Genomic DNA, 18,498 nt, shown 5'->3' on the forward strand with positions numbered 1-18,498 from the left:
AATACACACTCTAGTATCTCTCCTTGTTAAATATGCCCATCATTAGAGAAGCAATAAATGACCAGCTTCTTTCTCTCATAAATCAATCCCACTATTCCCTTAATCATTATTTCTTGTACTTCCCAGAACTCTTTCTATGGAACATAAATGTGCAGTTAAGATGCATCATTTATCACTTTTAAATATTCCACCTGAAGGGAAACAAAAGCCTATGAATGGTAATTCCATTTCCACACTTTCTCAAAACTAGAACCAAGGAAAAACCACTTTCGACAAATCCATAGCTCATCCTTCTTAAAAAGAAGGTCGAGTGCTGTTTCTTTAATAGTTATTGTAGAAAATAAGAACATGTAGTCCAGCCAAAACACTGACAAACCATCCAGTTGGATTATGTTATATACAGATAAGACTTTCAGGGACTGGTTTTTCTTCCTTCCTTCCTTCATTTCCTTCATTCATTAAACACAAAAGATAACAAAAAAGAAATAGTGGGCTAATTAGAACTCCATCTTTCTTCAACTGCCTCCTTATTAAAACATCAAAAAAAATGAAGAATCTAGGATTAAGGTGATACTGCCTATCAAAGAAAAAAAAAGATTTATTTAATAAATAACATTAAGATAATTTTTTTAGAGAAAGATAGATAATTTTTATCCTTTCCTCATCCCACACACCTAAATAAATTTCAAAGAGAAGAAAGTAGTCAATGTTTGTTCTTAATCATTACACTAAATTTTGGTGTGGGAGAAGACATTACAAGTTTCAAAAATATGAAAAAAGCTTCAGAGAACAAAAGTAAAGTGGATTACATAAACACTGGAAATATCTGTAGATTAATAAATTCACACGGTGTAACTGTATAACTGTAAAAACCTTGTGGCTAACACTCCTTTTATCCAGTGTATGGACAGATGAGGAGAAAAATAGGGACAAAAATTAAATGATAATGGGGGGAATGGGATGTTTTGGGTGTTCTATTTTACTTTTATTTTTATTCTTATTTTTTTTTGGAGTAATGAAAATGTTCAAAAATTGATTTTGGTGATAATGCACAACTATATGATGGTACTGTGAACAACTGATTGTACACTGTGGATGACTGTATGGTATATGAATATATCTCAATAAAATTGAATTTAAAAAAACATAGGAAAATATAACACAGTGAACCCTATTATTAAAAAAAAATAATACCAAACCAGAAAAAAAGGCAAAAACAACAATACAAAAGCTATATGAGCTTAATATTTCAATTAGGTTAAGAGCCTACTTGTCCTCAGTCTATTTATCCTAATCTTTTCAGTATCTACAAAGAATAAACAATGAATTCACACACCACAGAATACCTTTTTTTTTCCTTTTCTTATGGAAACAAATGAGTTAATAGATACTGTCCTTATTGTTCTAACCGTAGATATGGAAAGGACCTATGTGTTTCCTTCCTAACAGTAAATTAAAAGAACATATATACCAAAAGCATCTCTTTGTTTAGGAAGGATACTGGCTTGCTTTTTCAGTCTATATCAAAGATACCTAACCATCAGTGTCCATAATTAGGCAAGAAAGCTGTACCTTGACCATAATTTATGCCCTAAGAAAAGCAACAAATAGGGTCAAATCTCCCCTTTGATCATCTGGGGTCATGTTGGCAGTGGTTCAGCAAGGGTAACAATCATATCCCAAATGTCCAGAAGAAATTACCTGGTTTGGGAGTCTTGTGCCTTTCAAATAAGTGAAAACTCCAATTTTCAGACAGTGAGAAGGAACAACACAATGCTTAGGACTACAACTTCTAGGGAATTAGGGGAGAGAAAAACCCTTTTATCCAGTGCTGTTAGAAAATTACTTTTTATCTTGAATTCAATAGTAATATGATAGCAGTAAAAATTTTGAAAAACATAAAATTATATAGAATACATAACCAATATAATGTTGGTATATTGATAAATTTGTGCTTTCAAAATGAGTGCTATCATTACATATACTCTACATATACACTCCATTTACAAACATAGAAAATTCGCAAGGCTTAAAAGATTATAAACAAGATGATGATAGATTATGTGGTAAAGTGATGGCTGTATAAATTTATTCCTACTCTTGTGAAGGGCAATTTGGCAATTTTAACTCAAAAGTCTTCAAAACCTAATACACCTTTTTATACAGCAATTCCATCTTTAAGAATTTATCCCAAGAAATCATTCTAGGTATGCAAAAAGATTTAGCTACACTAATTTTCAACTCCACTATTGATAAAAGGAAAAAAATAATTTAAAAAAAGCAACATTCTAAAATTTCTGATAAAAATAAATCACAGGATATCATTAAATGATGCTGTAGAAGTATACTTGGTGACACAGAAGGATGACCAGATGATCCTTAGAAAATAATCTATATGTCCCATAACTATGCATTATTTGATTTTTAAAATTACCATCAATTTCAAAAAGATGGTGCTGAATTCATATGAAAATGGTCTCAAAATCTAAGAGAAGTGTTAAGGGGAAAAAAGTACATTAAAGAATATTATGTACATCAGGATAATTTTTTTTCTTTTTTTAAAGTTAGCTCTACTACATGCTTTTGCTTAATTTGTATTATCAATGTTTACTCTGCTTGGCTTCAGAGACTAGACTATAAATATAGACATTACTTTTTAAAGGTAACAAACAAATTAAATCAATAATAAAAATCCAGATTAAACAATGTAAGGTAACAGCTAATTTAGGCAAAAGCTTTAGATACTTTTCAGAATAAAAGTACATTATATTAAAAAGAAAACCTACTTTTGTTAATTGCTCTTACCAGGTGTGAACACTAGGCACACTAGTGCACATGTAATCACATACTTTATTCATATTATCATATCTCTCTGCCTCTAGGAGCTAGGAATCTGATACTTTGAAAGAAAGGTTAGATACCTGACATTCCTGTTTTTACAAACCCATGCTGCCCCCTTCTGGATATTTTGGGGGGGCACACCTTGGAGATTATGTGCTAATAAAAGTTTGGTAAGATATAATAAATTTAAAGCAATCATTTATTTAACTAATATATTAAAGAACTTATCCTTTATGCACCTACTCAGATTTTTTTTTAATTTTCTGAATTTTCACCCCTGTCAATCATATATATTTGGCTTAATAAGAGAAATTTTTTTATTTTTATTTTTATTGGGATTGTTCAGATACCATACTATTATCCAAAGATCCAAAGTGTACAATCAGTGCCCCTGGTACCCTCTTACAGCTGTGCATCCATCACCACACTTAATTTTTGTTCAATTTTTAGAAACTTTTCATTACTCCAGGCCAGAAATAAAGTGAAAGATGGGGAAAAAGAAAAAAAAAAAAAAGGAAAAGAAAAGGAAACTCGAATCCTCCCATATCCCTAACCAACCCCCCTCAATTACTGACTCATAGTGTTGGTATAGTACATTTGTTACTGTTTATGAAAGAATGTTGAAATACTACAAACTGTAGTGTATAGTTTGCAATAGGTATATATTTCTTCCCTATATGTCCCTCTATGGTTAACTTCTAGTTGTATTGTCATACATTTGTTCTGGTTCATGGAGGAATTTTGTAATATTTGTACAGTTAATCATGGATATTGTCCACCATAGGATTCAGTTTTATACATTCCCATCTTTTGACCTCCATCTTTCCTTCTGGTGACATATATGACTCTGAGCTTCCTGTTTCCACCTCATTCACATGCCATTCAGCAGTGTTAGTTATTCTTACATCTTGCTACCTACACCTAATAAGAGAAATTTTTAAAACACATTTCTGATGATATTTTTTCAAAGTGTGGCTTCTTCCTGAGTCTTGAGAATAGACCCCTTAATACTACAAGCTTTAGCAAAAGGAGATTGATAAATAAGAGAAGGTAAAATAAGCTGGTGGGGAGGTGAGAGGGAAGGTGCCAAATCTTTCTCATCTTTCACTATACAATACTAATGATTCAGAGTTGGATGGACTTATCTGCTGCACCACTCCAGAGACATTAAAATATCTGCCTTCCGTCTTCTTTAAAATCCCCAGATAACCAGCACACTCCTTTGGCCACCCCTAGCCTAGAGTTCAGATTTCAGTAATCCATCCATGGCTCCCTCTGAAAGTTATACAAATTTGGAAAGCATTTCATCTCTAACCACTCTGTGTTGCTTAAATTTCTTATTTATTATAACAAAATTAAACTAAAATGCTATAGTTCTGAAATATTAAAACACCATAGAACAGAAAATCTCTGAAAAGATGTAAAAAATAATGAACCCCGGGTTAAGGGATCTAGGAAGCTGCAGAATAGGAGGGACAAGTGGGTTACTTTTTCATTAATAACTTTTAATACCCTTTGAATGTTATACTATGTACATCATTACCTAGTTATAAAATATTTTTAAACACTACAGTAAATGATATTCTAAGTGCACTTGAAAATTTAAAAAGCCCGTTAAAATTTTAGCAAGACTGATTAAAAAAAGATTTTTGAAGTTTTCCATATGACCTTAAAGACATCATGTTAAGTGAAATACACCAGACACAAAAGGACAAATATTTTATGATCTCACTGACATGAAATAACCAGAATAAGAAAATTCATAAAGTCAGAAACTAGAACACAGGTTACCAGGGGCTGGGAGTATGGAATGGGGAATTAAAGCTTAATTATACAGAATTTCTATTTGGGGGTGATCGAAAAGTTTTGGTAATGGACAGTGGTGACAGCAGCACAACCTTGTGAATGTAATTAACACCACTGAATCATGTATCTGAATGGAGTTAAACAGAGAAATTTTAGGTTGTATATATGTTACTAAAATATTTTTTTTAAATCTTCCAAACCAGAAAAAAAAAGGACATTATTGGGACAACTAAAAAAAAAAAATGGATTATGGGATGTATGCTTTACATCAACGTTAAATATCTTGAACTTGATAGCTATAACTTACAGTGGTTACACAGTGAGTGTCCTGGTTCTCAGGAAATGTACCTGGATGTGTTAAGTGTTAAAATTTTGAGTATGATGTAAGCAGTCTACTGTCAAACGCTTAGATACTGTATAGCTAGAGACAGACCGACCAACAGACAGACAGACAGACAGATATAATAAATGTTGCAAAATGCCAAAAGTTGGTAAATCTGGGTACCTGGGTAAGGGATTTACTGGAGTTCTATGTATAGTTTTTGTATTATTTTTGCAACTTTCCTGTAAGTTTGAAGTTATATCAAAATTTTAAAAAAGTCTTCCATATGAATATTTGAAGTGGCACTCTAACAATTATAATGTAAAACGCCCACTTTAAATTTAAAACTGCATTAGGACTATCGCATCTGAGAAGCAAGATATAAGGTCAAAATCACTCATTTAAAAACAATAAACATAATTTGTAATGACAAACAAAAATGGTAAAAGACTTTATTTTATACTTATATAATCCAAACTCTGTTTAAGTAAACATTTTCATTTCAAACAAATGTTTCATTTCAATTTTCTCTTCCATATGTATATACAATACATTGTTTTATCAAGAAACCAAACCACCAGAAAAAAAAAAATCCTCAAGTTGGATTTTGTTTTCCTCTACATTGTATAATCTTAAGAAAAAATAAAAATGACAAACAACCTAATATTAGAGATCTCAAAACTACAAGTTCCAGCATATCAACATACACTGAGTCACACCTCACAGCTCCTTCAGTGCCTCTACTCTCTGAGAGCTATGGTATGCCTCTGCCCTCACCCTCTAAGGCATTTTGTTAGCACCTCTTCCTTGCCATTTATTTTCTGCCTTGTATCAGACCTACTTAAATCCTTGCCTTATCCTTCTTCTAAAATAAAATATAAGCTTATATTCCTTAGAACATTTCAACCTATTTCCTGGCAAAAAAAAAATTCTGTATTTTGGCACAAGACAATCCTGAATGACTTTAATATTTTATATCTCAAAGGGTACCTTCGAGAAAATTTTTTATTTTCTTACTACATTTTATTTTTTAAAAATAACCTGTAACCTGTATCAGATGTTAGTTAAATCTAAATTAATCTATTTAATGAATTAGAACTCAATTTCAAAGAACTTTGCCTAAATGGACTTTTACTATTTTTGAAAGAATATTAAATTAAATCCCTTAAAAAAAATTTAAAAACAAAAAACTTTCAATATAAAATAAAGGTAAAATCTAATTAATTTAGGCACTCAACATAATACTATATTTAGGTAATATTAACCATCTATGAATATGTCAAATGTCTTAAAATAATTAAAACTCCCATAATAAAAGATTAGAGAAATAGTTTATTTTAAAAGTCGAGTCTGGCACTAAAAGAATGCTAATCAATAGTAAGGATTTTAGGTAAAAATAAGCTTAAAAAATCACAAAAATGAAGGAGGAAAGAAAGGATAAAGAAGCACCTAGAACCTGGAAAATAAGTACATCTCCTTTGTCTACTTAGCCATGTACGCAGAGCTGTGAAAGTGCACAGAGGAAAACACCAGAACACATCTCCTGCTGCAGAGTATACTTTACCCAGCAGATCGGACTTCAAGTTTTCTTCACTGTCTTAGGTATACCTAAGCTAGGAGGCAAATAATGAATTATTTTGTTCAGTATTTTTTTTTAAAAAACCTACGTTTGGGGAAACATAAAAGTGACTATAAAAAATGAGAAATAATGAACTTGTATATTCTGATTCATAGTTTAAGTAATTTTTTAACACAACTAACATTTCTCTGTTTTAGAACATCTTTTCATGAAAGCAACAAATTGCAGATAATCAAAACTCAATTTCCTTTTGAACTTACCTAAGTTAAAAAACAAAACTCTAATCAAAATAGCAGATAACAAACCTTTCAGCATTTGTCTTTAATCATTACTTTTGGTAAATATTTATAATTTTTCAAGTACAAAGCTGATTTACCTATGGCCAGATCATAACTTTAAAATAAAAATCAAAATATATTCCATTAAAAAGAATATGACAATGGATCAATTTCTAAGAAGGGCAATTCAAGCATTAGAATCAGTATATGATTTGATTAATTCTATTCTAAACAAAAGCTAACTTGTAAGCATTTAGCAAATAGCAAATTCTTTGCTTTTTATTAATCAGTTAGGGCCTTTGATCTCTAAACATATTTGCTGATATGCCTAAAACCACCTGTTAAATTTAAGAACAAGTTATTAACTAGGCAGTCTTATTTCCTTGTTAAATTATCACGTAGCTAAAAGCAGATATATTCGTCTCAATTAGTAATTTTGAATGTTAATTGAGAACAAGAATTATATATCTACTATATCTACCGTCTAGATTATAATAAGTAAATTACAGATCATGCAACTACCAGCCTTCCTTTTCTCTATCTATCTTTCTCATGTTCCCCAGGCAACTAGCACACCCTGTAGGACCTCCCCTAGCCTATTAGGGAGTCCATTCACTATTTGGTTGCATGTATCTCTATTACGTGCTTTTTTGCTCACCAAAAATTATGTTTAAATGCAACTGGTCAAACACGTTTTATTATGTTAAATACCCATTTGACAACATGGGCACGCCTCTTGGTCATACTACATCAGTGTCCAGCCCATGGTAGGTGTTCTATAATGGTTTAGTGGTATTGTTTGAGCTCTTCAATCTCTTGGTATGAGACACAATAGGAAGAAATGGGCAGTAGAGGACAGGTTTTTTAAACCATAAAACGCCTCCACCATGAGGCAAGTAAGACACTGAAATAAGTCTCCCTAGGGCTTTAGAAACTCAAGATGGAGCCCCAGGAATAGGTGAGCTTAGAGGCAGGGGAATGAAATAATTGACGCCTCTCAAAATTCCTTCAAGCCCCTTAGGGACTTCTGCTTACCAACAACCCCTCCCTTTCAGTCATGGTCTCCAGGGAACATGGGGGACTAATAACCACCACCACCAGAATGATTAGCGCTAACCTTTATTGCACATTCCTTCCATGCCAGGCACTGTGCTAAATGATTAAATAATTTTTCTCATTTGATTTTTACAACAGTCTTCTAGAGTTGACAGCTGAGGAAACTGAGACTTAGTTAGAGAGTGAAAGAAATGTTGCCCAAAGGTCATCCACCTAGTAGTGATGAAGTCAGGCTTTGACTTCCGGTGCCACCAGCTCTGAAGCCTTTATTAATCAGTTAGGGCCTTTGATCTCTAAACATAGTTGCAAATCATACATCTGATAAGGAACATGCATCTAGAATATACAACCAACTCTTACACCTCATGAAGATAAATAACCCAGTTAAAAAGTGGGTAAAGGATTTAAATTAACAATTCTCCAAAGAAGATATACGCATGGGCAACAGTATATGAAAAGATGTTCAACACCATTAATCATTAATCAAACACAAATCAAGACCACAATGGGACACTACTTCACACCCAATAGGATGGCTATTATTTAAAGAAAAAAAAAAAGAAAAATAACAAGTCTTGATGAGGATGTGAAGAAATTGGAACACTCATGCATTGCTGATGAGAATGCAAAATGGTACAGCCACATAGGAAAAGTCTGGCAGTTCCTCAAAAAGTAAAACATAGAATTACCACATGACCGAGTAATTCAACTCCTATACATATACCCAGAATAACTAAAGGAAGGACTCAAACAGACGTTTGTGCACCAAGGCTTATAGCAGCATTATTCAAAATAGCCAAAAGGTAGAAATAACTCAAGTGGGAGAACCTAAGATGGCGGCTAGGTGAGACAGGGCAAAAAAACACCTCCATGAAAAATACTAGATAAAAACCAGAAAGTGACCCAGAACACCACTTCCAGAGTAGCACCAGCCAGACAAGGTCTGCTAAATCTACAGGGACCGTACATTTGGTGAAACCAGGAGTCTGCAATCTGAAATGAGTGAGTAAGTCAGCTGAAAGTCCCTTGGCCACGCTGCGGTGTGGGGAAACAGTGGGTTGACGTTTGGAGACAGACTAGTTCTTTAAAAAAAAAAAAAAAAAAGCCTGGGAGCAGCTGCAGATATGATGGGAGCTGGGCTAACGCCTCAGTGTCTGGCGTGGAAGATACCCCTTCTCACACCCACTGCTGATTTTCTCGGGCCCAGGGGAGCAAAGGGGAGCCAAAAGGAAAAAAAAATGCACGACTTGCAGCCATCTCCCCGGCGGGCGGGGGCACTCCTGCCCAGGGCTGAACCCACAGCACAGAGCTGCACCAAGAAACCCAGTGTGACAGGGAGTCTTTCCCGCAGCACTGTGCACACACCACAATCTCCGCCATGGACAGTGGCCTCTAATACACCCACAGCTGGACTGTCCCAGAGCTGGGAGGAGCTGGAGCTGTGCGGAAAGGGGGAAGTTAATGCGTCCCATTCAACCATCTTTGAAGCAGGCTGGGAACGCCCCTGCAAAGCCCAGCATCCCAAGGCTTCCCTGGAGGCCGGTGAGCAATTGTGACGTGGCACAGCCCTCCCTCCCTCAGCAGAGGTCCTGGAAGAGCACAGCAGGGAAGGGGGAACCACTCGGAAATCCCAGGGAACCTACGCCAATACCAAGGACTTTTGGGTCAGCAGCAGAGAACAGCCTTAAATCTCCAGGAACACCTGGGAGGTTTGATTATTAAAGCTGCCCTTCCTCCCTAACTGCTCAGACACACGTCCCTCATTCAGGGCGGACAGCACTGACAACACACCCAAATTAAGTGCACCAACTGGACCCCACAAGAATCAGATCCCCACACACCACAAAGACAAAGTTGGGGAGAACTGACTTGAGGGGAATAGGTGACTCACAGACGCCATCCGCTGGTTAGTTAGAGAAAGTGTACACCACCAAGCTGCAATTCTGACAAATTAAAGATCAAGTAAAGCAAATGCCAAGAGGCCAAAAACAACAGAAAATCTCAAAGCATTTGCTAAAACCAGACGATATGGAGAACCCAACCCCAAACACCCAAATCAAAAGACCAGAAGACACACAGTACTTGGCACAATCCTAGATGGGATCTGAGGATGGAGGAGAGGAGGCTCAAAGGGACACAGATGGGACACATGAAAAAAAAAAAAAAAAAAGGAAATATAGAAGGTACGCTTTATATCAATGTTGAATTTCTTGAACTTCTTAGCTGCGCTTAATGAGATTACATAAAAGAATGTTCTTGTCCATGGGAAAGGTATATGTGAATTATATTGTTTGTTCAAAGATATGTGCAGCTTGCTCTCATATGTTCAGAGGACAGAGCAATAGATGATGGACGATAGATAGGGAGGGAGGGAGGGAGGGAAGGAAAGAAAGAAAGAAACGGTGGTGTGACAGGATGTTAAAGGTGGTGGATCAGGGTATCGGGGGAGGGGGGTCAGGGTATGATGGAGTTCCATGTATGGAGTTTCTACTGTTTCGGCAACGGTTCTTGTAAGATTGAATTTATTTCAAAATAAAATTTATTAAATAAAAAAAATAAAATAAAAAAAGATATTATGTATAAAAGGTTTAAGGATAAAAAAGAAATAGTCAGTGTTAGAAGTGCTACTATAAGAAACTCTTGACTGTTTTTTGTTTTTTTGAAAAAAACCTTGATTTGTTTTTAATATCAATCTACTGACTGAACCTGGGAATCAAGGATCTGTAGTTAATGTTTCAGTACCTCAGACAAATGTGTATTTAAATTAAGTAAAAAACTAAGTCTTAAAACAAATGTCTGTTTATTTTTGTACTATTTAAGAACTGAAAAATCTTTTAAAAATAAATTTTGATCATCTATTAAAAAAAAGCTATGCTTTACATATATATATTTAATAAATATTTGTTAAATGAAAAACAAAACAAAACAAAACAAAACCAAAAAAAAAGAAATAACTCAAGTGCCCATCAACAGATGAATGGATAAACAACATGTGGTATACAATGGAATATTACTCAGCAATAAAAAGGAGTGAAGTTCTGATACATGCTACAACATGGATGAACCTTGAAAACAATATGCTAAGTGAAATAAGCCAGACACAAAAAACAAATATTGTATGAATCCACTTCTTTGAGGTACCTAGAAAAACTCACAGAAACAGAAAGCATAATAGAGGTTGTCAGGGGCTGGGGTGAGGGGCAGGGGAGGGAATCGGCAGTTATTGCTCAATGGCTAAAGAATTTTTGTTTTGGGTGCTGAAAAAGTTTTAATAATGGATGACGGTGAATATAATTAATAGCAGTGAATTGCACACTTAAAAATGGGTAAAATGGAAAATTCTATGGTATGTATATATGTATATACACCACAATAAAAAATAAATTTAGAAAAACAAGGTGCCTTAGCACCTTTAAAAAAAAAAAGCACTAGATTTTTAAAAAGGAGTCAGGAAACACATACAAACCTATAAGCTAAAGAATGTATATATTAATGCACTTCAGAGACACGATTTTATGTAAACCATTCTACACAAACTTTCACTTTAATCACAGCTGTCATAAAAAACTATATCTTACTCTAATATTTTAAAGTGGTTTATTCTTATAAAAACAAAAGTGAGAGAATCAGAAATGGCTGTTCTAAACTGGTATAAAATAATCTAAATGATTAATTTCAGCATCAAAATATTAGGTATTTTACCAACTGGGTATTCGAGATGAAAATTCACATTTCACTGCTGTAATTTAAGTTTAGGAAAGGAGTTATAACAGTGCTGTAAATTATGAGTACAATTACAATATTTATTCACAAAAACATGACATAAAAATTGGTCATTTAAATATATAGCAATTTTTCACAATGATTCAGATAAGAAACTAACAACTAAACTGTAAAGAAAGAAAAAGAAATGAATGTGAAAAAGAAGAAAGAATGATTAAGAACCTGATTTTGCAATTTTGGCAGTCCTGGTACTAGGACTTCTTACAATGCCACCAATATTGTATCAAAATGAAATCTAGAACTGGCAAGACACGCTGATAAAATACATTATAAGAAATATTAAGTAAGCAGAAAGGTCAAGGAAAATTTCTTGGATTTTGAAATGACTCTTGTGAACATTCCATTAGGTACACCAGTAAAACGGTTTCCAATTTCATTAAGACCAGAACTGGTGATACTGAATGGATTATGATAAGAATGTGCAAGAAGACAGTATATTTGTGTGCTTGTGCACAAGTGCGAGTGTTGGGGGATGGTCCTTATGTACACAAAGGTGGCTAATCACAAAAACAAGTTTATGATTAACAAACAAAAAAACATAAAAAATTATGGGACCGTTAATTATCAGTTCAATACCCTCCTATTTCTAAAAATGTTACTTTTCATTTGATGAAAATAAAATTGTTTACATCCCTAAGTAAACAATCTGCTTCCACAAAGTAGATACAAAACGTGCCAAAACCATTATCAATGACTTACTATGAACTGATTCCCATGTCACAGTAATTGTCTAATTAAACAGATTCTACTGAGGAGTATTTTGAAAATCATACCTTTCCTCTACCAAAGTACATGTACATTGTCTCTTTGCTCAGAAAGACTTGAAAATAATGAGATTTTAGGATTTTCAGGAATATCTGTATTGTTTAAAAAATAGAAACTTCATTGAAAAAACATATTCTAAGCTGCTACTATGTCTCAAGGACAAGCCATGCTATTTAGGAGCTAATAAAAAGAAAAAAATCTTCATCTTCTATTTTTATGTGCACAATAAATGACTACAATTTTATTGCTTAAATATTATATATTACTGTTAATTTTAGTCTTAAAATTGAAAGAGCTTTGTTAATTCTCTTTGGCATTTTTAAGCTACTCAGCATTATATGCTTCATTGCAACATAACTTGGCTCTACTATAATGAAGTAAGCTTTTACAATCAACTTACACTACAGTTTTCAGGTGGAACTAGAAGTTGAGTAATCTCGCCACCATGCACACAGAAGATATGTTTCATTTCTCCAGAAAATATGTCCCAAATTATGACAGAAAAATCCACACCTCCCGATATCAGGTATCTTTGATCATAACGTGCTGAGACCTGATGAGGATACAGCAAACATGTAACCTTGTTCCGATGACCACGAAGTGTTCTGTGAGGTGGCCAACCTGTGAATGAAATTTTGGTTTTAAAATGGGAAAAATAAAGTCTTTCACAGTTTCTACAAGTAAAAATAAACAAGAATTGTCAGAATAGTTATAAATTTTATCATAGAAAAGGCTTCTAATTTTATCTTCTAGAATTGCTCTGTTCAATCCAATAGCTGCTACCCACATGAGACTTTTGAGCACTTGACAAGTGGCTAATCTGCATTGAAATATACTGTCAATGTAAAATATACATGAGATTTTAAAGACTTAGTACAAAAAAATCAGGTAAATTATCTCATAAATAGCTTTATACTGATTACAAGTTGAAGAGACAACAGTTTGACTATATTAGGTTAAATAAAATGTATTACTAAAATTAATTTCACCTGTTTCATTTTACCTTTTAATGTGGCTATTAGAAAATCCAAAATTACATGTATGGTTCCCATTACATTTCTACTGGCAAGCACTGTTCTAGAAGATTATCAGTATTATAATTATTTAGTAAACCATAAAGGTAACAAATAAATGGAGCTATTCACAAATATCAGAGATAAAATCAAATATTCTTTATTTACAGTCATTATATATTTTAATAATGAACTTCTCTATTCCAGTAATAGCCATTCAGTATTTCATTATCTGCACATTAAACTCTACCAACTCTACAGCATGCTAACCACTAACACTGATGTATTTTACTTGTTAAAAGCAAAGAATGGAGGGCATTTTCAATATCATGGCTATAGAGTTCTCAAAACACTTTAAAACTTTTTAGATCTGCAGTATACCTCTTCTGAGCATGTGTTCCCCTTGCAGCAGCTGTACTATGGCCGTCTGGGTGGCAGGTACAATAATTATGCTTCCATCTTCACGGCCACAAACAAGTCGTCCATGTGCTGGTATGTACACACTTGCGGTTACTTTAAGAGGTTCACGACTATTGGGAATTACACTCAGCTGATCTATAATTCCAGCTGGGCAAGGACTTAGTTTATCGAATGCCTCTTGCAAACTAATAGAAGTTGTCATTTCCAGCCCTGCAGAGTTTTTGTTTTGTATAAAAGAAAAACATTGGTGCATGTTAAAAAAAATTTTTAAACATTAAAAGAAATGTGCTTATGGTTGATTCAGTGTTATACCAAATGATGATAACTGTCATAAAATATAATCCTAAGAAGAAAGTGATACACATATCATGAATTTGTTATTCAGTTAACTTTTAAGATGTTAAAAGAACTAAGAAATTGCTATACATGATTTACTATTACTTTCCTCACCTTCTTGTTTATCAAGTGTGTCTGATATGTACCAAATATTCAATCGTCCAGAAGAATCACCCTGAATTAATAGTTTATGGACGTATTCCCTATAGCCATAGAAGAACCGAGTAACAGGAGGACAAATTAGCAACTGCCAAAAAAAAGAAAAATTGTTCAAATATATTTAGTTATTTTTAATCAAAATATTTCACATATTAGTAACATTTTTTCAAATAAAGATTGTAATTGCTTTGCCTAACTCCAGAGTAAAAAGAGTAGTTTAGCAGGAGTATTCAATAATATTTTAATGTAACTTTGTAGCATTAATGTACATGTCAACTAATGTTCAAATCCAGTATACCACAAACATTCAAGGAAACAGAAACTACATTTACGGTCTTTCTCTAGAATTATTATTTATGCTGTTTCTACTTTATAAAAACTGATCATGATCCACAGCAGTGCAATTTATTTAATCACCTGTTATTAGCAATTAATACCTAGATATACCACTCTAACAAAAAGAACAATCTCCACTTAAAAGGTTCAAAATGGGAAAACTCACTAATCCTAGCTTTGTTGCCCATTCGTGATTAGTCACTATGAATAACAGCAAAATTAAATTATTAAACTTGTGCAACCAGAGGACTCCATTTTTTTTAACTAGTATGTTCTTCTTCTAATAGCATAACATTTTAAGTTATGAAAGAATTGTGTATACTTTCATTTTAAAAACCAAATATTTTTCAGCTTAAGATTTTATGCCTTCAGTGAGACCTCATTTATTATACTGAATAATGCAAATACTGAATTTGCAAATACTTGAACATTAAAGCACAGAATTTCACCCAGCAGTTATAAACAGATGTCATTTCTGACAAACAATTATAGTTAACAAATAATCTAATTACTCTATTTGGTACTAGTTGTTTCCTAAAAAGCATTAGCCTATAAAAACTATATAAATTATGCATAACCAATTATTTGACTTAATGTCTGAAAATTACTAAAAATTAATAAACAAAACACTTAACAAGAAGAAGCTGCTACAGCAACTGCAGTAACCAAAATTCCATATTTCAACATATGCAATCTCATATCGCTATAATACATAAATTTTATTTTAAATGTATTAAGGACCTGATAAATACACTTAAAAGGATGAATTAATTAATCACATCCTTAATTAATACATGTATTAAGGAGCTGATAAAGAAAAATGATAAATATGTCTGTTATACAAGCCATTATCCTTTAAACTAGAAGTGACTGTCTAGGTTGGAGACAGTAAGTAGGCATTTAAAGAGAGTCAAGAACAGATTACAGAGGGTCTTAATTATACACAGGTGTATCAATTTTGTATATTCAAAATATTCCTGGCAAAAACAATCCCCTTCCCCTCCCCATCCCTCTACATGAAGATGGGACAAAATCCTCAAAATGATCAGGTTGAGAAACCCAGAATTCTTTCATTATTACACTTAACTTCCAAAACCAAAGATTCCTTCTTAATGTTCAAAGAAAAAAAGTTGAAAACCCAGCACTAAATACTGTTGCATTTCAACTTTATTAAATGGACATAATTATGCTTTTAGAAATCATAATGAATTTTTGTTTTATAGAGGAAAAGATTTCTTTTATTCTTAATTTGAAATATCTAACAATTTAAACCTCTATGATTTTTGGAAGATATTACAATGCCTAGGTAAAGTAACAAACTAATGGCAACCAACCGTCACTACACCCTTTATCTTTGTTCTTCTAAAATTATAACTGTCACTGTTTATAACTGCATTATAGGATAAAATAAATTTAGTCTATCAATATGAATTTTACTAAAAAGTCAATTCCAATGTGTAATCAGCATAAGATTACTGTACTCTTAGAAAAAAGTGAGTGCTATTATTATAGGCACATTACGTGTGTAATAAGTACAAATTTTAAAACTGCATTCTGACCATGTCAGAATGTTTTACAACATCTAATACAGTGTCCTGAGTTGCACTGAATCTTTCAAATGCTTAGCTACCAAAAGACACCAATAAATATAGTTGTGAAAAATTCTCAATGTTAACTATCATTACAAATAATATTTGAAGAATTTTACCTCTTTATCTGTTCGATCCAGGAGGCTATGTTGTACAGGAGGAATTAAATATTCAACTGCTTTCCCCACATCACTGCGGAATGAATCACTAGCTGGAAGGCAACTGAAAATGTGAAAAAGACAACATTTAATTAAACTACTGACATTAATTGTTTCATCATATCATTTCATGAGAAGTTTTTTTGACAATAGACAAAAATGCATTTTTTAATTACAGTAAATTTAATATTGGTAAAAATTAAATAATAGATATTTTCATAATTACTTCAAATAAAAATTCACCTAATTTTTATAATTAGAAATCAAACCAGAATTACAAATCTAACTTATGCTATTCTGAAGTGTTTTACCTAAATTAAATATTTAAATTATCATACATATTTTCATACTTTCTGGTCACATCCCAAATTCTGAATCTTTTACTTTCAAAGAAAGCCCAAGCTTATTATTTATTGAATACCTGGCAGGCAGTTTGTAAATATAACTTTGCCCATTTTCAGTCCAAATGATTACTTTATCTGCTGATACAAAGTCACCTCCAGTCCATGTCTGCCCATTTTCACTAGGACCTGAACACAATAGCGAATAGTCTCCAGCATCAAATACCTACAACGAATAAGAAATTCACAATCTAGTCCATGTTACTGTAATTTAAGTAAGACACAACACTTCAACTAAAAAAAAAAAAATTCTCTAGGAATGAAGTTCATTTTAACAAACTCAAGCCCTTTAGAGTTCACTGCCTCAGATAGACATTTGGTCAGTGAGCCATGAGGCAGAGTCATCTTTAACAGGGACATGACTAGGCCCCCAGCTGTGTACAGCCTCCAGGTATCAGGCAGCCGACTTGAGAAGTGGAGCAGCAGTGCTCCCTACACAAGGATGGAACCCACAGTTACTCAACTACAGGCAGGAAGTGACCCATCCAAGAACGGTAAGTAACAAGGAATCAATCTCTAGAATTCAAGGTTATGACTCCTGTTTTATTTCTGTCTAGTAACAAAATTTCTAACAATGAACTATGACATCAGAATATCGCCTTATTAATAGAGGAATTACTTTCTTTACCTTATTTCATCAATGAGATTAATGAACTCAGTTTTATTATTTAACAATTATCACATATAAAAGTCAAGTCCCTATCATTGTACCAGCAACAAAGGCTACTGAACTTATAGGCCTTACATTTGTAAGGAGCATCAAAGTTTACAAAGTGCCTACATTCATTCTCCCATATGATCCTTCTGATCATTACAGGCAGTGGGAGGAAGGTATTGCTATCCCATTTTACAGATGGGAAACTGACACAAACAAGGATTCTATCTCTGGTTCAAAGTCAGGTGGCCAGTAAGTAGGTAGAGCCAGGACTAAAAACTTGGTTTCATAATACCTAGCAGAATTGTTCTTTCCCATATTGCTAGAAAATTTCCCAGGAGGAATGAATAATTCAATAGCACAGAGTTTTTGTTTTACTTTTCTTTAAGGAAAAAAATAATGAAGTTGCTTGTGCAGAATCCTGAGGGTAGAACAAACCTAAATGAGTTTACCACGATATGCTATAACATTTATCAGTACTTAACATTAATATTACAAGAGTAGCTAAGAAAAATCAAAAAAAGGATAATTAAGAGACCAGCCTTCCAGCCCTATTATCTGTTAAAGCAAATAAAAAGCTGTATAAATTAAAACAATACAATGCTAATACATGAACAGACGAATCAACAAGTCCAGAAACAGATTCCATTAATATAGAATTAGAGTATATTTTAAAGGCACATCAACAGAAAAATAAAATATTCAACAAATGGCATCAGGAACTGGGGATATATCTGGAATAAAAATGAAATTGGATCTATACCTCACAATTTACTCAAAATAAATTCCTGATTAAAGATCCAAAGGTCTATAAAGCAACACAATACAAATATTAGGGGAAAAAATGAAAGTTTTTTTAAATCTCAGCTTGTGGTGAGCCCCTTTAAAATATGTCACCAATATAAAATCTATAAAATAAGAGATGATAATATGATATTAAAATTGAAAACTTCTTTATGACAATAAATATTTTAAAAGCCAACAGAGAAATGACAAACTGA

At 33.1% G+C, this 18,498-nt stretch overlaps 1 protein-coding gene across 4 annotated transcripts in view; it reads right to left on the minus strand.

Annotated features, from left to right (window-relative positions):
- The window catches only part of WDR7 (WD repeat domain 7), a 430,734-nt gene that overhangs the window by 322,640 nt on the left and 89,596 nt on the right, over positions 1-18,498 (minus strand). For all 4 annotated transcript variants that reach the window (XM_037806351.1, XM_037806353.1, XM_037806352.1 and 1 more), the window contains exons 8-12: positions 16,863-17,008; positions 16,403-16,505; positions 14,314-14,446; positions 13,825-14,073; positions 12,831-13,051 (exon numbers count right to left, since the gene is read on the minus strand). In XM_037806351.1, the coding sequence (XP_037662279.1) occupies positions 12,831-13,051; positions 13,825-14,073; positions 14,314-14,446; positions 16,403-16,505; positions 16,863-17,008 (852 nt within the window). The remainder of the gene's footprint in view (positions 1-12,830; positions 13,052-13,824; positions 14,074-14,313; positions 14,447-16,402; positions 16,506-16,862; positions 17,009-18,498) is intronic.

The sequence above is a fragment of the Choloepus didactylus genome, chromosome 16 (assembly GCF_015220235.1).
Source record: "Choloepus didactylus isolate mChoDid1 chromosome 16, mChoDid1.pri, whole genome shotgun sequence".
In the NCBI taxonomy this organism is placed as follows: domain Eukaryota; kingdom Metazoa; phylum Chordata; class Mammalia; order Pilosa; family Megalonychidae; genus Choloepus; species Choloepus didactylus.